Genomic DNA, 15,831 nt, shown 5'->3' with positions numbered 1-15,831 from the left:
TGACACAAAATGTCATCTTTAAATTTATTAAGTAATTCTGTATTCTAAGACCTCGAAAAGCACCATTTATCATTCCTCGACTTGCGTGCACAGTCCGTATAATTTTTTGAAAAGTTTTTATGTGAAAAATAGATTAAAATGGGAAATAGAGCTTTAAAATTTAAGTGAGTTGACATTAGTCAACATTTTTAGCAAACAAACCCAGATCAGTGTTTTGACAATTTTGGTAACTCCGTATCGTGATTTGGGACTTGGACGTATGCCCGAAATTTAATTTGGAGGTCCCTAGCTCAAGTTATGACCATTTAACGAAACTAGCAATTTAAAGGCTAAATGTTTCAAGTTTGACCACGGGGTTGACTTTTTGATATCGGAGCCGGAATCCGATTCTGAAAATTTGAACAGCTCCGTTATTTCATTTATGACTTGTGTGCGAAATTTGAAGTCATTCCGAATTTATTTAATATATTTTGGCACGAGATTTGCAAATTGAAAGTTTAAAACTCAAAGTTCGAATCAGGGTGTGGATTGTAATTTCAGTGTTGTTTGACATGATTTTAGACCCCGAGTCAGTTTGTATTATGTTACGGGACTTGTTGGTATATTCGAGCGGGGGTCCTGAGTACCCCGAGAGTGAAACGGATCAAAATCGGAACAAGAATTGGACTTAAGAAAAATCTAAAATTTTTAGTTCTGGTGTAATCGCACCTGCGGAATTTTGACCGCAGGTGCGAGCTCGCAGAAGCGAGACCATCGCAGATGCAGTCTTCGCAGGTGTGGGCCTTTTGTGTAGAAGCGGACGTCGCAGGTGCGACATTTTGTCCGCAGGTGCGGAACCTCGCCTGGTAGCCCTACTTCGCAAATGCGAGACCGCAGGTGCGAAAATATAGCCCGCAAATGCATAAATGCTGGGCAGAATACATAAAATCGAGTTTTAGCCATTTTTACTCATTTTTGAGTTTTAAGTCTCGAATTTGGGCGATTTCAAGGGGAATTTTCACGATATTGAACTGGGTAAGTGTTCTTTATCATATAGTGATTGTATTTCCCAAATCCATGTCTATATTCATCATTTATTTTGGATTTAGATGGAAGAAATTGGAATTTTTGTAAAACTTTCCAAAAACGAAAAATTAAGATTTGAAGGTCCATTTGATATCAGAATTGGACAAATTTGATATGGTTGAACTCGTATCGGAACCGGTGTTCGAAATTCGTGAGTTTTTTCGGGATTTGAGACGTGGGTCCCACTGCCGAATATTTTAATAAATTTTGGATTTTTATCCGAAAAATTTATAAATTCATATGGAATTAATTCCAATGATTAGTATTGAATATATTGAATTATTTATGAATAGATTTGAAGCTTTCAGAGGCAAATTTCAAGAGAAAAGCTGTGGTTGAATAATTGATTGGAATTTGCAAAGCGAGGTATGTGTGGGGGTTAACCTTGACTTGAGAGAATAGAACCCTTAAATTATTTGTTATGTGAATTGCATGTAAACGACGTATAGGCGAGGTGACGAGTGTCTATACGTCGTCAAATTAATTATTTGACTGCTTACTTGAAAAATCATATATTATTTTTAAATATAAATTAATTATTATAATAATTGTTTCTCACTTATTCTTTGCAAATATAAATTCTTGAATTCCTGCATTAATTGTTACATACTATTTGAATTATGTGCCTTAGTTGTTATTTGACATTTAGCATATTAAATATTAAACTGCCTATTTGCTCCTTAATTTCCATAATAATTTGCTATTTGTCATTGTTTGCTTCATAATTAAACCATAATAATTGTTTGCTTGTTGTCTTGTAATTTTATATTAATTGTTACATTTATTAAAAAAATTTCTTCTATAAGAATTGGTAAATGAAAATGTTGGAGGAGCGGGTTACACGCCGCAACATGATTGATTATAATGAATATATTAGAGGATCGGGTTGCACGCCGCAACAGACTTATTAAAAGTCAATATTGGAGGATCGGGTTGCACGCCGCAACAGACTTATTAAGAGTCAATATTGGAGGATCGGGTTGCACGTCATAACAGACTTGTTAAAATGAATATATTGTGAGAGCGGGTTGCACGCTGCAAATTGAATTGATGGAAATGATAATTGGTTATGACTGCTGAGTTGGCTTCAATTATTATAAATGAGTTACTTGATTTATTTCTATTATTGTTGTTGTATCTAATATTGCGTACAGGTAATGTAAGTGACCCGCCTTAACCTTGTCACTACTTCGTCGAGGTTAGGCTCAACACTTACCAGTACATGGGGTCGGTTGTACTGATACTATACTCTGCACTTCTTGTCCAGATTTTGGAGTTGGTCCAGCAGCGTGCCATAGTTTTGCTCGGATTTCAGCTACTCGGAGGAGACTTGAGGTATAACTGCATGGTGTCTGCAGTTCTGAAGTCCCCGTCTATTTTACTTTAGCTGTGTATTTATTTCCAGACAGCTTTACTTTATTCAGACCTTTAAGTGTATTTATTCTAGAAACTCATGCACTTATGACACCAATTCTGGGATAGTATTTAGACATCGTTGTTTGATGGATTATTTCACTATATTTCAAACTTTGCTTCCGTATTTGTTTTCTTGTTATTAATACATTTAAAAATTATTTTAAAATGGATAATATTATTCTAACGTTGGCTTGCCTAGCAAGTGAAATGTTAGGCGCCATCACGGTCCGAAGGTGAAAATTTTGGGTCGTGACAATGTGTCACATCTAAAACGATACTACTGCTAAGGTACGACCCTTCCATATTTATTTACATTTCAAAACTAACCCCTGCAGAAGTCTGAGCAGGAGCTAAGATGGATCCTTCGATACGAAGCCATAGATCTGAAAGCACGCATTGCACTCTTTTTCCCTTAGACCAGTTTTATCCCAAATGGATTTTTCGGCAAGGTTTTTAGCGAGGCAACCAATGATCGTACTGCACTTACAATAGTATCTGAGGCCTCTTTACAATTGACCTCGAATACTAGGGGGGCATTAGCCCTCAAATATATCAAGTTCCGATGCAAGAAAGTTATTTCGCAACAACGGGGTTCCAATAGGAAAAGTTGTAAGAGCCAAATGGTAAAAAGGAACCATGCTCACATAGTTGACCCGAACCCAGGCGCGAAACATGAACACATGTATAGGGACTTGCAAAGAAACTTCTTTACCGACATCTTATATCCAAGAAAAATTCCTCTATTTGCAGATTTATTACGTAAACAGAATTAAGATAAATTCGACCATTAAGCCTACGGGCTATTTTTAGTTCGAGTTCGAGCAAGCACTTACTCGACCATTATGCCTACGGGCTACATTACATCGAGTTCGAATCATTCACTCGACCACTAAGCCTACGGGCTACTTTTAGTTCGAGTTCGAGCAAGCACTCACTCGACCATTACGCCTACGGGCTACATTACATCGAGTTCGAATCGTTCACTCGACTACTAAGCCTACGAGCTACTTTTAGTTCGAGTTCGAGCAAGCACTCACTCGACCATTATACCTACAGGCTACATTACATTGAGTTCGAATCATTCACTCGACTACTAAGCCTACGGGCTACTTTTAGTTCGAGTTCAAGCAAGCACTCACTCGACCATTATGCCTACGGGCGACATTACATCGAGTTCGAATCATTCACTCGACCACTAAGCCTACGGGCTACTTTTAGTTCGAGTTCGAGCAAGCACTCACTCGACCATTACGCCTACGGGCTACATTACATCGAGTTCGAATCATTCACTCGACTACTAAGCCTACGGGCTACTTTTAGTTCGAGTTCGAGCAAGCACGCACTCGACCATTACACCTACGGGCTACATTACAACGAGCTCTAATAATTAACTCAACTAATAAGCCTAAAGGCTACATCACTTCAAGTTCTCGCTCGATTATAGAGGCTACGTGCTACATTACAACGAGCTCGAATCATTAACTCAACTAATAAGCCTAAAGGCTACATCACTTCAAGTTCTCGCTCGATTATAGAGAACTACGAAGTCCAAATTTGATTAAGTATGAATGTTTTCACAAAAAAGAAGCAAGTCGGAAAAATTGTCTATATACAAATTAGTCTACATGATTGATTACAACGTGAAAATTAAGGACTAAGCTTCCTGGTCATCCTCAGGATCTGTCTCTTCTCTATCGGGATCCCCCCGTTCTCGGATCCGCTCTCACTCCCATCATCATCATCATTGTCATCATCATCGCCATCGCCATCGAAAACCAGGGCTTCAACATCGGCTTCAAGTTCTTTGGCCCTTTTTATCTCTTCAGCGAGATCGAAACCACGAGCATGGATATCCTCAAGGGTTTCCCTCCGAGATCGGCACTTAGCAAGTTCGGAAACCCAATGTGCTCGAGCATCGGCGGTCTCGACTGCCTCTCTTTTTTAGACCTGGGCAGCCTCAGCATCGGCCAGATAGATGGCCACGCGTGCATCCGCATCGGCCTTTGCCTTTTCGGCATCAGATTCAGCCTTTGCAAGTATAGAGGCCAACTGAGCCTCGAGCTCCTCTATTCTTCTTGCTTGAACCAGGCCCTTTTCATTCATTCTTTGAAGTTGGGTTTCAGCCGATGATAACTGGGCTCGAGCAGTTTCTTTCTCTGCAGCAAAGCGGTCCATACCTTCTTTTCACTGCAAAGACTCCGCTTTTATCACGTCAACCTCCTCACGAAGCTTCCCGATCATCTCAATTTTTTGCTGTAACTGTGAGACCGAAAATTTAGCCATCATTCCGGTATCAAGCCCATAGGCTTTTAAAAGTATCATTACCTGCTCAAACAAGTCATTTTGATCTCGATAAGCCTTGGCCAACTCAGATCGGAGGTCTTTTATTTTCTCTTCTCTCTGCCCTAAAAGAAGTGTTAGGGATTTCCTCTCATCAGTAAACCCGTTGAAGGTCGTCCTCGTATCGACGCAACTCATTTTGGGATCGAGAACATGTTTCTCGATGAACTGCCGCTGCCTACAAAAGAAACATGAAACGAAGTTAACGAAAAGTAAACATGAAGATAGTACCGACAAAATAATTTTAAGGCTTACCTGATTCAAAGCCTGCCGCACCCCATGAAAAAGATCCGGTTCATCACTAGTATCGGCAACGTCCCCGACACCAGTAAACAGGTCATGAAAGGGATCCTCTCCATCATAAGGCCTGTCTAGATCGAGGTCCCCTAGAGCTTGAGCTTCCCGAATCACCCCTTCGGAAAAAATGGGAAAGGTGGGTGAATCTTCGATTGATGCTGCCCCAAAAGAATCACTTGGAGCATTCTCTTCGATTCGAGGGCCTTTTCAGACGTATCCCCCATATGTTGGCTCCGATGAGATGAGTCTTCGATCTCCGATAATTCGGGGATTCTACCCAAATTTTTCTCCAGTATATCCTCAGTTCGAGGCAGAGCCTCATGAAGCATCATCGATCCAGCAGCCAGTGGGGCATCAGTGGTTCTCTTTGTTCGGGCCGCCAGTGCGGACCCATCATTTTCTTCTTCTTCTTCTTCTTCTTCTTCTTCTTCTTCTTCTTCTTCTTCTTCTTCATCCCTTAGACGCAGAATTGATTCCCCGGTCAAAGGAATGGCATTCTTGTTCGGCTTACGAACCGTCCTCTTCTTCGGTTTTGGATCTTCGGGAACGATGGCTTATTTCCTTTTATTTCCCTTCACCGGCTTTGGGACAAAGGCCAAAGTTTCTTCCTCGTTGGACAAGGGCCTCAAAACCGCATCTTTACCTAGACCTGCATATGGAAAATTTTGTTAAGATATTCGGAAAACTACCTCGTTCGAACTATCAAAGAGTACAAGAAAGGGGCTTACCATGATTTTTGGCCTCCCACCGACCCTTTGACAAATCGCGTCATGAGCGCTCGGCGTATGTAGAGGTCGAAACAAGAGTTCGTACCCAGTTCTTGAGATCGAAAACTGCTCCGGGCATCCAGGGAACCGCTACATCACAAAAAAAAGAGTGTCGATGAGAAAAGAAATGAAAGAACAAAATAGAAGCAAAATCAGGATCATACTTACGTTTCATATTCCACTCCTCGAGAAAGGGCATCTTTTCGGTCAGAATCAGGTCTGAAGTCCTCACTCAAATGAACCTGCCCATTCAACCCCGATCCCTGTCCTTATCAATACTCGAGAACAGAGCCTTGGAAGCCCGACACTGAAGTTTTATTAACCCTCCTCGAAAAAGTCGAGGACGATACAATCGGATAAGATGGTCGAGGGTGAACGACATCCCCTCAATTTTGCTCACGAAATATCGGATCAGGATAACGATCCGCCAAAAAGAAGGATGGACCTGGCCTAGGATTATTTGGTATTGACGACAAAAGTCAATAATAACGAAATCGAGGGGACCTAACGTGAAAGGGTAAGTATACACATTTAAAAACTCTTTCACGTAAGAAGTGATATCTTCGTTAGAAGAAGGAATCATTATTTCTCTTTTATCCCAATTTCAATATTTCTTTAGCTGTTGGAGGTGCTTTTCGGTTATCGAACATATGTACCTCGATACTGGTTCACATCGGCCAGGGACTGATGAGCCTTTATCGACCTTAAAATCAGAAGTAAGGATACACACCCCAGGAACGTTCTCCTCAGGCAATGGTTCTGCCGGTGTATCATCGGCGGCACATTGTGAAGATGAAGCCTTCTCTTTCTGAGGAATGGTTTGTGATGTTTTCGCCATTTTCGAATTCAAAGGTGAGAAATAAAGGAAAGTGACAATTTGGTAGAATTGAAGAGGGGCTTTTGCAAAAAGAAATCACAGATTTACGGATAAGTTAGAGAATACAAAAAGGGACTTGGAAAATTTGAAAGATAGAAGATGTAAAAGTGATAAATGATAAAAGGAAGGGTTATTTATAGGTTCAAGCGATGACGGTTCAGTATTAGCGGTGGCCGACCACCACCTGACATGCATTAAATGCCTTGAAAGACTAAATCGACGAAACAACTATCACATGCGTCACTGTCAAACCCCATTGAAATGTCAGGTTATAATCCGATCGAGCCGTTAAAAAATCATATCGTTTCTCACCACATTCTTTCTGAGAAACGAAGGGACTATCTGTATACGGTCGAAATAGATTTCGCCCTTCGCACGTCTGCTCGAGTTCGAATGATAGTCGATCAAAATGAGACTTCGAGATGGTTTCCAAAGACGGAGCAAACAAGCCTCGAATCCGAGGGGCCGGAGACCAACCAACATCGACCCCGAATCAAGTCAAGGGTCCAAGTCAGAATCGAGCTTAAGCCAAAGACCGAGAGCTCGAGTTAGAATCGGGCTCAAGTCGAGATCAAAAGCCCAAGTTAGACCGGACTCACAGACATAAGCCGTTGCAATCCCACTAGGTGAGGGAATCTTGGCAAGAATCGAGGAAGAGACAATTCATCACGGGTCCTCCACTATATGCTTTATTTTATTATAAATAAAGTAGGATTCCTCTACTATAAAAGGGGAATCCTTGTAAGCATAGGGCACCTCAGACACTGTAACAAAAGATCACTTCTCAAATTGAAAGATATATCCCTATGCTTGTTTTACTTTATCTTATTCATTCTTTTTTGCTCACTATTCTCATTTTCATAGTTAGGAATACACATTTCTATTTCTCTAAAGGTAAAGAAGCTATGTTGAACCTTTTCCTCCTTCCTAATTCTATGCGTTCTTCCACAATTTGTAGCGCACTTCCTCAAAAAGTGATGAATATTAGATAAAATAAATAAATAAATATTTGTACATAAAAATGTCTTTTAAGTAATTAAAAGTATAAAGGCAAAAAGGAAAAAAGAATAATTAGAAGGACAAAGGCGGTTTACGTGAGAGGGGAAAGTTTGACATTTTAGGGCAAGTTACAGGGCGAAAGTAGTCATTAAATCACTTAGGGCTAATTACGCTCGCCTCCCTCAAGTACAAAACTACATCCGATTCAGAGCCACAAAGTTGAATCTCTCTCTTCGCGGCCCTCCCTCTTTCTCTCATCTACCACTTTACCCTAATTTCTTATTCTTCAAAACTTTGCTGCAAAAATTGCCTCATCTTCCAACATCATCAGAAAGGTACTATTATCCACTTTTCCTCAATTGCCCCAAAGATTTGATTATTTGCACATTCTCCACCCATGAATTTTCTTCAATTCTATTTCGACCTGTACGAGGTTGTTTCAAACCCATGTTTTTCCCCCCTTCTTCTTTACAAGTGTCACTCTCATATTTTAAGCTTTTACGTGTTTTTACTTTCATGGGTGTTCCATATTTATTGACTTCTTTTGTTGCTAGCTTTAAGTTTTTATTGTTTAATTATGCCTTGGATAAAGCTTTGATTTTTTTTTTTTTTTGAATTGGCAATGTAGATTGATTTGATTTTCAGGGTCCATTTAAACTTATAGATACAGATGATTCATATAGCTAATACCAACTTTTTTGTTGTAATTAAAGTCTTGTTTTCGATTTTTTGCTTCCCTTTTTTTGCAGTTTCTGAATAAGTTGAGTTTGTTGCTAGCTTTAAATTTTCATTGTTTACTTATGGCTGTGGTAAATATTTGAGCTTTTTTCTTGAATTGGGAATGCATGTTGTCCATTTGAACTTATTGTTATATATGATTAATTTAGCCAATACCAACTTTGTTGTTGTAATTGATCTCTTGTTTCTTTTTTGTTCTTTCATTTTTTGCTGTTTTTGAGTTATTTGAGTTTGTTGCTAGCTGTAAACTTTCATTGTTTAACTATGCATGTGATAAAGATTTGAGCTTTTTCCTTGAATTTGGAATGTAGGTTGATTTTCAAGGTCCATTTAAACTTACATATGATTCGTATTGCTTATACAAAACGTTGTTATTGTAACTAAACTCTTGTTTTTTGAGTTTATGTTCTATTGCACTAATGGTGAAAAAATGATACATATAATCTTGTCGCATAAAAGTTAATTGCAGGTAACTCTATATAATAAGATTAATTGGTAATGTAGAATAAATTGTAAGTAATCAATGTTATAGAATGATGGTCTAAAGGAATCATTATGACCGTCTTCTTTTTTTTTTTTTTTTTTTTTGCAGTTTTTGAATTGGTTGTGGATTTTATGCTGGCCTAATGATGGCTTCGAAGAAAATAATTGCAATATGTCAATCTGGAGGAGAGTTTGTGACAAACTATGAGGATGGAACTTTGACATATACAGGTGGAGAGGCTTATGCTTTGGATGTTGATGACCAGACAGTTTTGGCTGACTTTAAGAAAGAAGTAGAAGAGAACTTTCAGTTTGCTACTGAAGGAATGACAATAAAATATTTTCTTCCTGGGAATAAGAAGACTCTCATTACTATATCTAAAGATAAGGACCTCAAACGTATGATTAATTTCTTCAAGGATGCTGATCAAGTTGAGATTTTTATAATTTATGATGAAGCTGTTGTGAGAAATGTGCCCAATGTCTCTGCTAGTAGGTACGTACTTTTCTTCTGTTTTAGTTCAGTTTATTTGTTTTTTTAAACTCATATGATGTAGACAAAAGAGGTCTAAATGGAGTGCAATGTATGTCGAGAATTGGTATAATCGGCTCAACTAGTTTGGGATTGAGGTGTAATAGTTGTGCTCAGTGGCAAAGCCAAAAAATTTAACACCGGTTATTCAAGAAAAATGCAAACTTGCACAATGAGTGAATACACTTAACTATCAAGGTATTCAACAATTCATATGTAAATACAGTCAAACCTCTTTATAATGATCATCGTTTGCCCCTACATTTTTTGGCTGCTATAGTGTAATGCTATTAAAGGGACCTTGAAGCAACCGCAAAGTTGTATCCGTGTGACCTTTAAGGCACGGGTTCGAGCCGTGAAAGCAGCCACTAATGCTTGCATTAGGGTAGGCTGTCTACATCACACTCTTTGGAGTGCGACCCTTCCCCGGACCTTGTGTGAACTGAACGCGGGATGCCTTGTGCAATAGGCTGCCCTTTTTATAGTGTAATGCTATTTAGTGAATATATAATATCAGATAACATGAAAAATCAGTTCAAAAAAAACTTGGCCGTTATAGCGAAATGTTGTTATAAAGGATGACTGTTATAGAGAGGTCTGACAGTATATACCAAAAAGGAAATTTTTTACCCTATTTGTGTATAATTTTGCGACGAAGAGGATTCAGTTGAACCCACCACCAAAAGAACTACATAATAGAAACTTTCCAAGTGCTTTGTTACGCTGATTCTTTTAGATGTGAATGAGTTTGAAATGCATGCTTTCTCTTATTGGATTCTTAAAATGTTAATGGCTTGCTTGCTTGTGCAGGTCGACAACTGCGTCAGAGGCAGCGGTTACTCCTCCCACCCCTGCGGATATGATCCATTGTGATGATCTGCTTGGTGCTAATGCTTCCGTTGACACAACTCCCCTGTGTTCCTATCCCGGCAACAATGCGGAGAACACGGAGAAGCATCGCAGAGCAGCTACACAATGGGAGAACACAATAACTGGTGTGGGTCAAAGGTTCAATAGTTTTGCTGAATTTCGTGAAGCTCTGCATAAATACTCTATTGCCCACGGATTCACTTATAGGTATAAGAAAAATGATAGTCGCAGGGTAACCGCTAAATGCAAGGCTGAAGGTTGTTCTTGGTGCATATATGCGTCAAGGTTGCCTACGACTCAGCTAATATGCATTAAGAAAATGAATGCGAAGCATACATGTGATGGAGCTGCTGTTAAAGCTGGGTACCGATCAACAAGAGGATGGATGGGTAGTATAATAAAGGAAAAGTTGAAGTTCGCTCCGAACTACAAGCCCAAGGATATAGCAAAAGATATTGAGCGTGAATATGGCATTCAATTGAACTATTCTCAGGCAAGGCGTGCAAAAGAAAAGGCAAGAGAGCAGCTTCAGGGTTCTTTCAAAGAGGCATACAGTCAATTACCCTTATTCTGTGAGAAAATTAGAGAAACTAATCCCGGTAGTGTTGCTACAATTGCTACTAAGGAGGACTCGAGTTTCCATCGTCTGTTTATTGCATTTCATGCCTCAATATCTGGTTTTCAACAAGGTTGCTGCCCTCTTCTTTTTCTGGACAGCATTCTTCTCTATGCAAAGTATCAAGGAACACTTTTGGCGGCCGTAGGTGTAGATGGAAATGATGGCGTTTTTCCAGTAGCCTTTGCAGTTGTAGATGAAGAGACTGGCGACAACTGGCATTGGTTTCTTTCAGAGCTTAAATCTGCTGTCCCAACATCCTGTCCGATAACTTTTGTTTCTGATTCCCAAAGAGGTATAAGAGAGTCATTGCAAAATGTGTTTGGTGAGCAGTGTTACCATGGCTTTTGTCTGCGTTATCTTGCTGAAAAACTTAATAATGATTTAAAAGGGCAGTTTTCACATGAAGCCAGGCGCCTTATGATCCAAGATTTATACGCTGCCGCTTGTGCCTCAAAGCTTGAGTCTTTCGACCGCTGTGTTGAGAATTTGAAAGCTATCTCACCCGAAGTTTACAATTGGGTCACTAGAAGTGAGCCTGAACACTGGGCAAATGCATTTTTTGGAGGGGCAAGGTATGGCCACTTGACATCCAACTTCGGCCAGCTTTTTTATGATTGGGTAGCGGAGGTGAACGAGCTGCCAATAACTCAAATGGTTGATGCATTACGAGGTAAAATAATGGAATTGATCTATACTAGGCGTGTTGATTCCAGTCAGTGGGTTACGCCATTGACCCCTGTGATGGAACAAAAACTTCAAAGTGAAACGTCACGAGCAAGGTCGCTTCAAGTGTTACCCTCACACGGGAGCACATTTGAAGTGCACGGTGAATCTGTTGAAGTAGTTGATATTGATCAGTGGGATTGTAGTTGCAGAGAGTGGCAGCTTAACGGGTTGCCATGTTGCCATGCTATTGCTGTTTTTGAATGCCTAGGGAGGAGCCCCTATGATCATTGCTCCAGATACTTCTCAACTGAGACTTACCATGTAACATATGCCGAATCAATTAACCCCATACCTAATCTCGAAAAACCAATAAAAGGTGAACCCGATATGGACCATGTGGCCATTGTTGTTACTCCTCCACCAACAAAACGTCCACCTGGCCGACCAAAGATAAAAAAGGTGGACACTTTTGACATAGTCAAACGTCAGATGCAGTGTAGCAAGTGTAAGGGTCTGGGCCACAATAAGAAGACATGCGGGTAGGTGCTCTGCCTTTTTCTCTGATTATGGAACTGAAAAACATGCTTCTTTCAATCAGTAAAATATATTCTAGTATAGCTGTTTGTCTTGCTGATCAAATATATTCTCTCTTGTATTCATATATTATCTTTGCCTCATCTCTAGCACTTTGATTTCCTTGACGTTCAGCGATTTCTTCCCAAATCCATATTAAAAAGCTCATTGACTGGGAAATACTTATCATACTATAAAAACACATGAAAGTGTGAAAATCTAGTACATTCTCATAAATGCACTACACTTAATTTAGTGTTTTAATACATAGGCAACTCTCACTAGAACTATCCTTTAACTTCTTTGCTTTTCGGCCTAAGTGGTTGTCTCAAGCTCTATAAAAGGGCAGCCCGGTGCACTAAGCTCCCGCTATGTGCGGGGTCCGGGGAAGGGCCGGACCACAAGGGTCTATAGTACGCAACCTTACCCTGCAAGAGACTGTTTCCATGGCTTGAACCCGTGACCTCCTGGTCACATGGCAACAACTTTAATCCCCTTCTTGTCTCAAGCTCTATCTGCCAGTTAAACATTCAGACTTTGAGCTAGAGGTTTTATACTCAATTAATTTGAAGATCTAATCAGTTCTTGTTCTTGTGAATAATAATTCACAAGATGAGAGGATGAGTTAAATATTTGAATCACTGTGGAAGCCTGCAGCTTCCATACGGCGTAACTGTTCCCTTAAGTAGGTTTGAAGCATCCCGTAACAGAAGTTTTTGTTACGAAGCATGAAATTGTATTTCACTTGATTTCTTTTATGTGCTTGATTTTACTGTGTGCACGACTACTGATGTCACCGACTGAACTGTACTTTTGTCATCTGGAAACAGGAAGGTGAATAATATCGATGAATCGGACCCTCTACTACTCACAGGCTTGGTAACCGGAGAACTTGAAGGGAATACAGGATCCTTGGACTCTTCTTCTCCAATGTAGTTAGAATTGGTATATATAGGTACATTTGATAGATATCCTTTGGGACAAGAGTTGATAGAAAGATTTTAGGTAGGTAGCATGGTGATTTTTTTTTTCTATTATAGTTGGTTTTGTTAGTTAGAATTTATGAAGTTGTGCTAGCAAATTAATTATGAGAAAGCTTATCCACACCCGATGTTCTTTTACATACCTTTTTATCACTTAATCACAGTCAAGTAATGTATATGTTTTTAGCTCAAAAATTATTAGTTAACTTTTGTAAAGTAATATGGTGTGGTGTAAATAACGGATGTTGCAGTACTAACATGAAAATTTCATGTACCCAAAAAAGACGTTAGGGCTAGGTTTAGAGCTTATGCATGAAACATAGTGAAAATTTATAGCTCTGGAAAAAAAAAATAGCTTTGATGAAGAAATTTAAATATAAATTGAAGAAGGATAAGATAGTCATGCTTGTCAAATACTCTCTCCGTTAAGGCTTGACCTCGACCTGCGTATTATAACGGGTAGGGAAAATTCTGGTCGGAGTAGGACATGTAACTGTCCGCATCCTTTACAAAAGAAGGCCAGTAATGGCCACCATAGAGCAGGCCTTATACAGAAAGATTAATAAGCAACAATCTGAAAAGTAAACTATGAAGCATTCTCAAAAGCTATACTACAAAGTGGTTCTTCTTAGGCTTAATTCTGAACTTAGTAAGTTGATTGCTATCTATCTTCAGGGTAGCTCTCACTCTTTTCGGTAAGATATTAGCCTCCATAAATAAAGTAGATGTTTTTCTTTGTAAACTCCAGTTAGCAAGAATATCAGCTGTACAATTGGCCTCCCTGTAACAATGAGAAAAGTGAAAGTTGCCTTCCTACACAAGCTCAAAAATTTGCTCCAGCACGAATGATATTTGCTGTTATTGATTGCATTAATGATTACTTGAGAGTCGGATTCAATAATAACCTCCTTGTAACCTTTGTCCAGGCACCATTTAAGGCCCATGAGTATGGCATTAGCTTCAGCCATATTGTTTGAGCAAAAACCAAAGAAGCTAGAGAAAGCTATCACAAGATTTCCTCTGTGATCTCTTAGAATTCCACCACTCTGCTAGCCTTGGGTTTCCTTTTAGCATTAATTAACAATGAACTTGACCATATTAAACTTAATTTGCTCATTGGAAATATAACAAAATACTCTTAGGTTCTTTACTCCAAGGGCAACTTTGGAAAAAAAAAAAGTTAATTACTTCTTAATATCTGAAAAAATCAAATATTGTGCACCATAAAAAAAAGTCAAAAAATTACTTAAAATGGACTGTAGGGAGTAACAAAAAGGTACAATTGTCTTCTGATTCTTACTTGGCCAAAATTTACATGGGAAATCCTTGAGTTATCTAAATCCTCCTTGGGCTGAGGTAGGTTTATTAATTTTCCATTTAATGTTGGGATCTCTAAGGGAATAACCCTAGCACATTTCCTACTATTATGAATTAGTCAAAAATCTCGTCTCATTAGTTTATGGGATCTTTACGAGAAATAGTCGGCCATATGCATTATTTACTTTTTCTAACCATATACATAGTCTATATATTTATTATACATAATTATACACATATAATAAATAAATTATGCATATATTATATCTTCACCGACTATTTTCAGTTTAAGCAGTTGGGTGGACGGCTCTTACTTTTCAAGTTTATATTGGGCTTATGATACTAATTAACTATCCACTTATCTAATACTCTCTTAGTTCAAATTTATTAACGTAATTTAACATTTATGAAGTGATGACTAAGGTTTGCTTCTATAATAGGTTGGAAGTTTGAGTCGTGTGAAGAGTAAGTGGACACATTGTTATTCCTCTTGAGTGAGTGGGAAGTAAAAAGAATCTAAAAGGAATTAGAGAAAGCACAATGTCTTAGTAGATTTGTTTGATCAAAAATGTAAACCTTGGTTCAACTAATTAAATTTATGCAAATAGGGGTTAATCTTAGTTAATAATAATATCCTAAAGACGAAATTCTCGGTATGGTGATAAATAACACGTATATCTATTCTAAAGGTTATGATGGTGCACAATAATGTCAATGTTCAAGGACCCAAAAAGAAGAAATATAGCATTAAATAGTGATGAATAACAATAAATGACATTTATGTAAATAAAACGTATGGGCCACCCGAGAAAGGATGAAATCAGTGGATATTCTTTTTGACAATGATAAAATTAGCTTTTGAATATTCGAGTTATTCTCGGATCCGATGGAGAAATGTGGATAAGAATCTTAATAAAAAGGTTATTTTTGTATGCATGTAATAAGACCAAATTCTCTCAATAAAGTCAAAGTATATTTTACAAATGAATATTTCATGTCCTCTATCATGGTGTCTCTTTCTATTTATAGGGAACATGTTCCTAGAACCCTGATAGTACAAGTGCAGAGAATATCTACTAGAATATTCTCTTTAATGTCCTATCTTGAAACTAGCCGTTATAACTCTATCAAGGGTATTTGACTTCGGCCTCGATCCTTGATGACTCCTCGACCTCAGTCCTTGCTGGCTCTTCGACCGCGGCCTTCATTTTTCATTAAACCACTTCGACACGTGGCGGCTTGAGAATGTTTTGCTAATGCTCCTGACTTAAGTATTCTAGATATAGATT

At 38.7% G+C, this 15,831-nt stretch overlaps 1 protein-coding gene across 1 annotated transcript; it reads left to right on the top strand.

The window, feature by feature from the left end:
- The first annotated feature begins 7,941 nt into the window (after window positions 1-7,941).
- On the top strand, window positions 7,942-13,420 carry LOC107825521 (uncharacterized). Its single transcript, XM_016652384.2, has 4 exons — window positions 7,942-8,096; window positions 9,092-9,478; window positions 10,325-12,208; window positions 13,073-13,420. Exons 2-4 carry the CDS (start codon window positions 9,126-9,128, stop codon window positions 13,176-13,178), a joined length of 2,343 nt encoding a protein of 780 aa, XP_016507870.2. The 5' UTR covers window positions 7,942-8,096; window positions 9,092-9,125; the 3' UTR covers window positions 13,179-13,420.
- Window positions 13,421-15,831: the final 2,411 nt, after the last annotated feature.

This window comes from Nicotiana tabacum, chromosome 23 (genome assembly GCF_000715075.1).
Source record: "Nicotiana tabacum cultivar K326 chromosome 23, ASM71507v2, whole genome shotgun sequence".
NCBI lineage: Eukaryota > Viridiplantae > Streptophyta > Magnoliopsida > Solanales > Solanaceae > Nicotiana > Nicotiana tabacum.
Note: the sequence above shows the minus strand (reverse complement) of the source record. Positions and strands in the feature narration are given on the sequence as shown.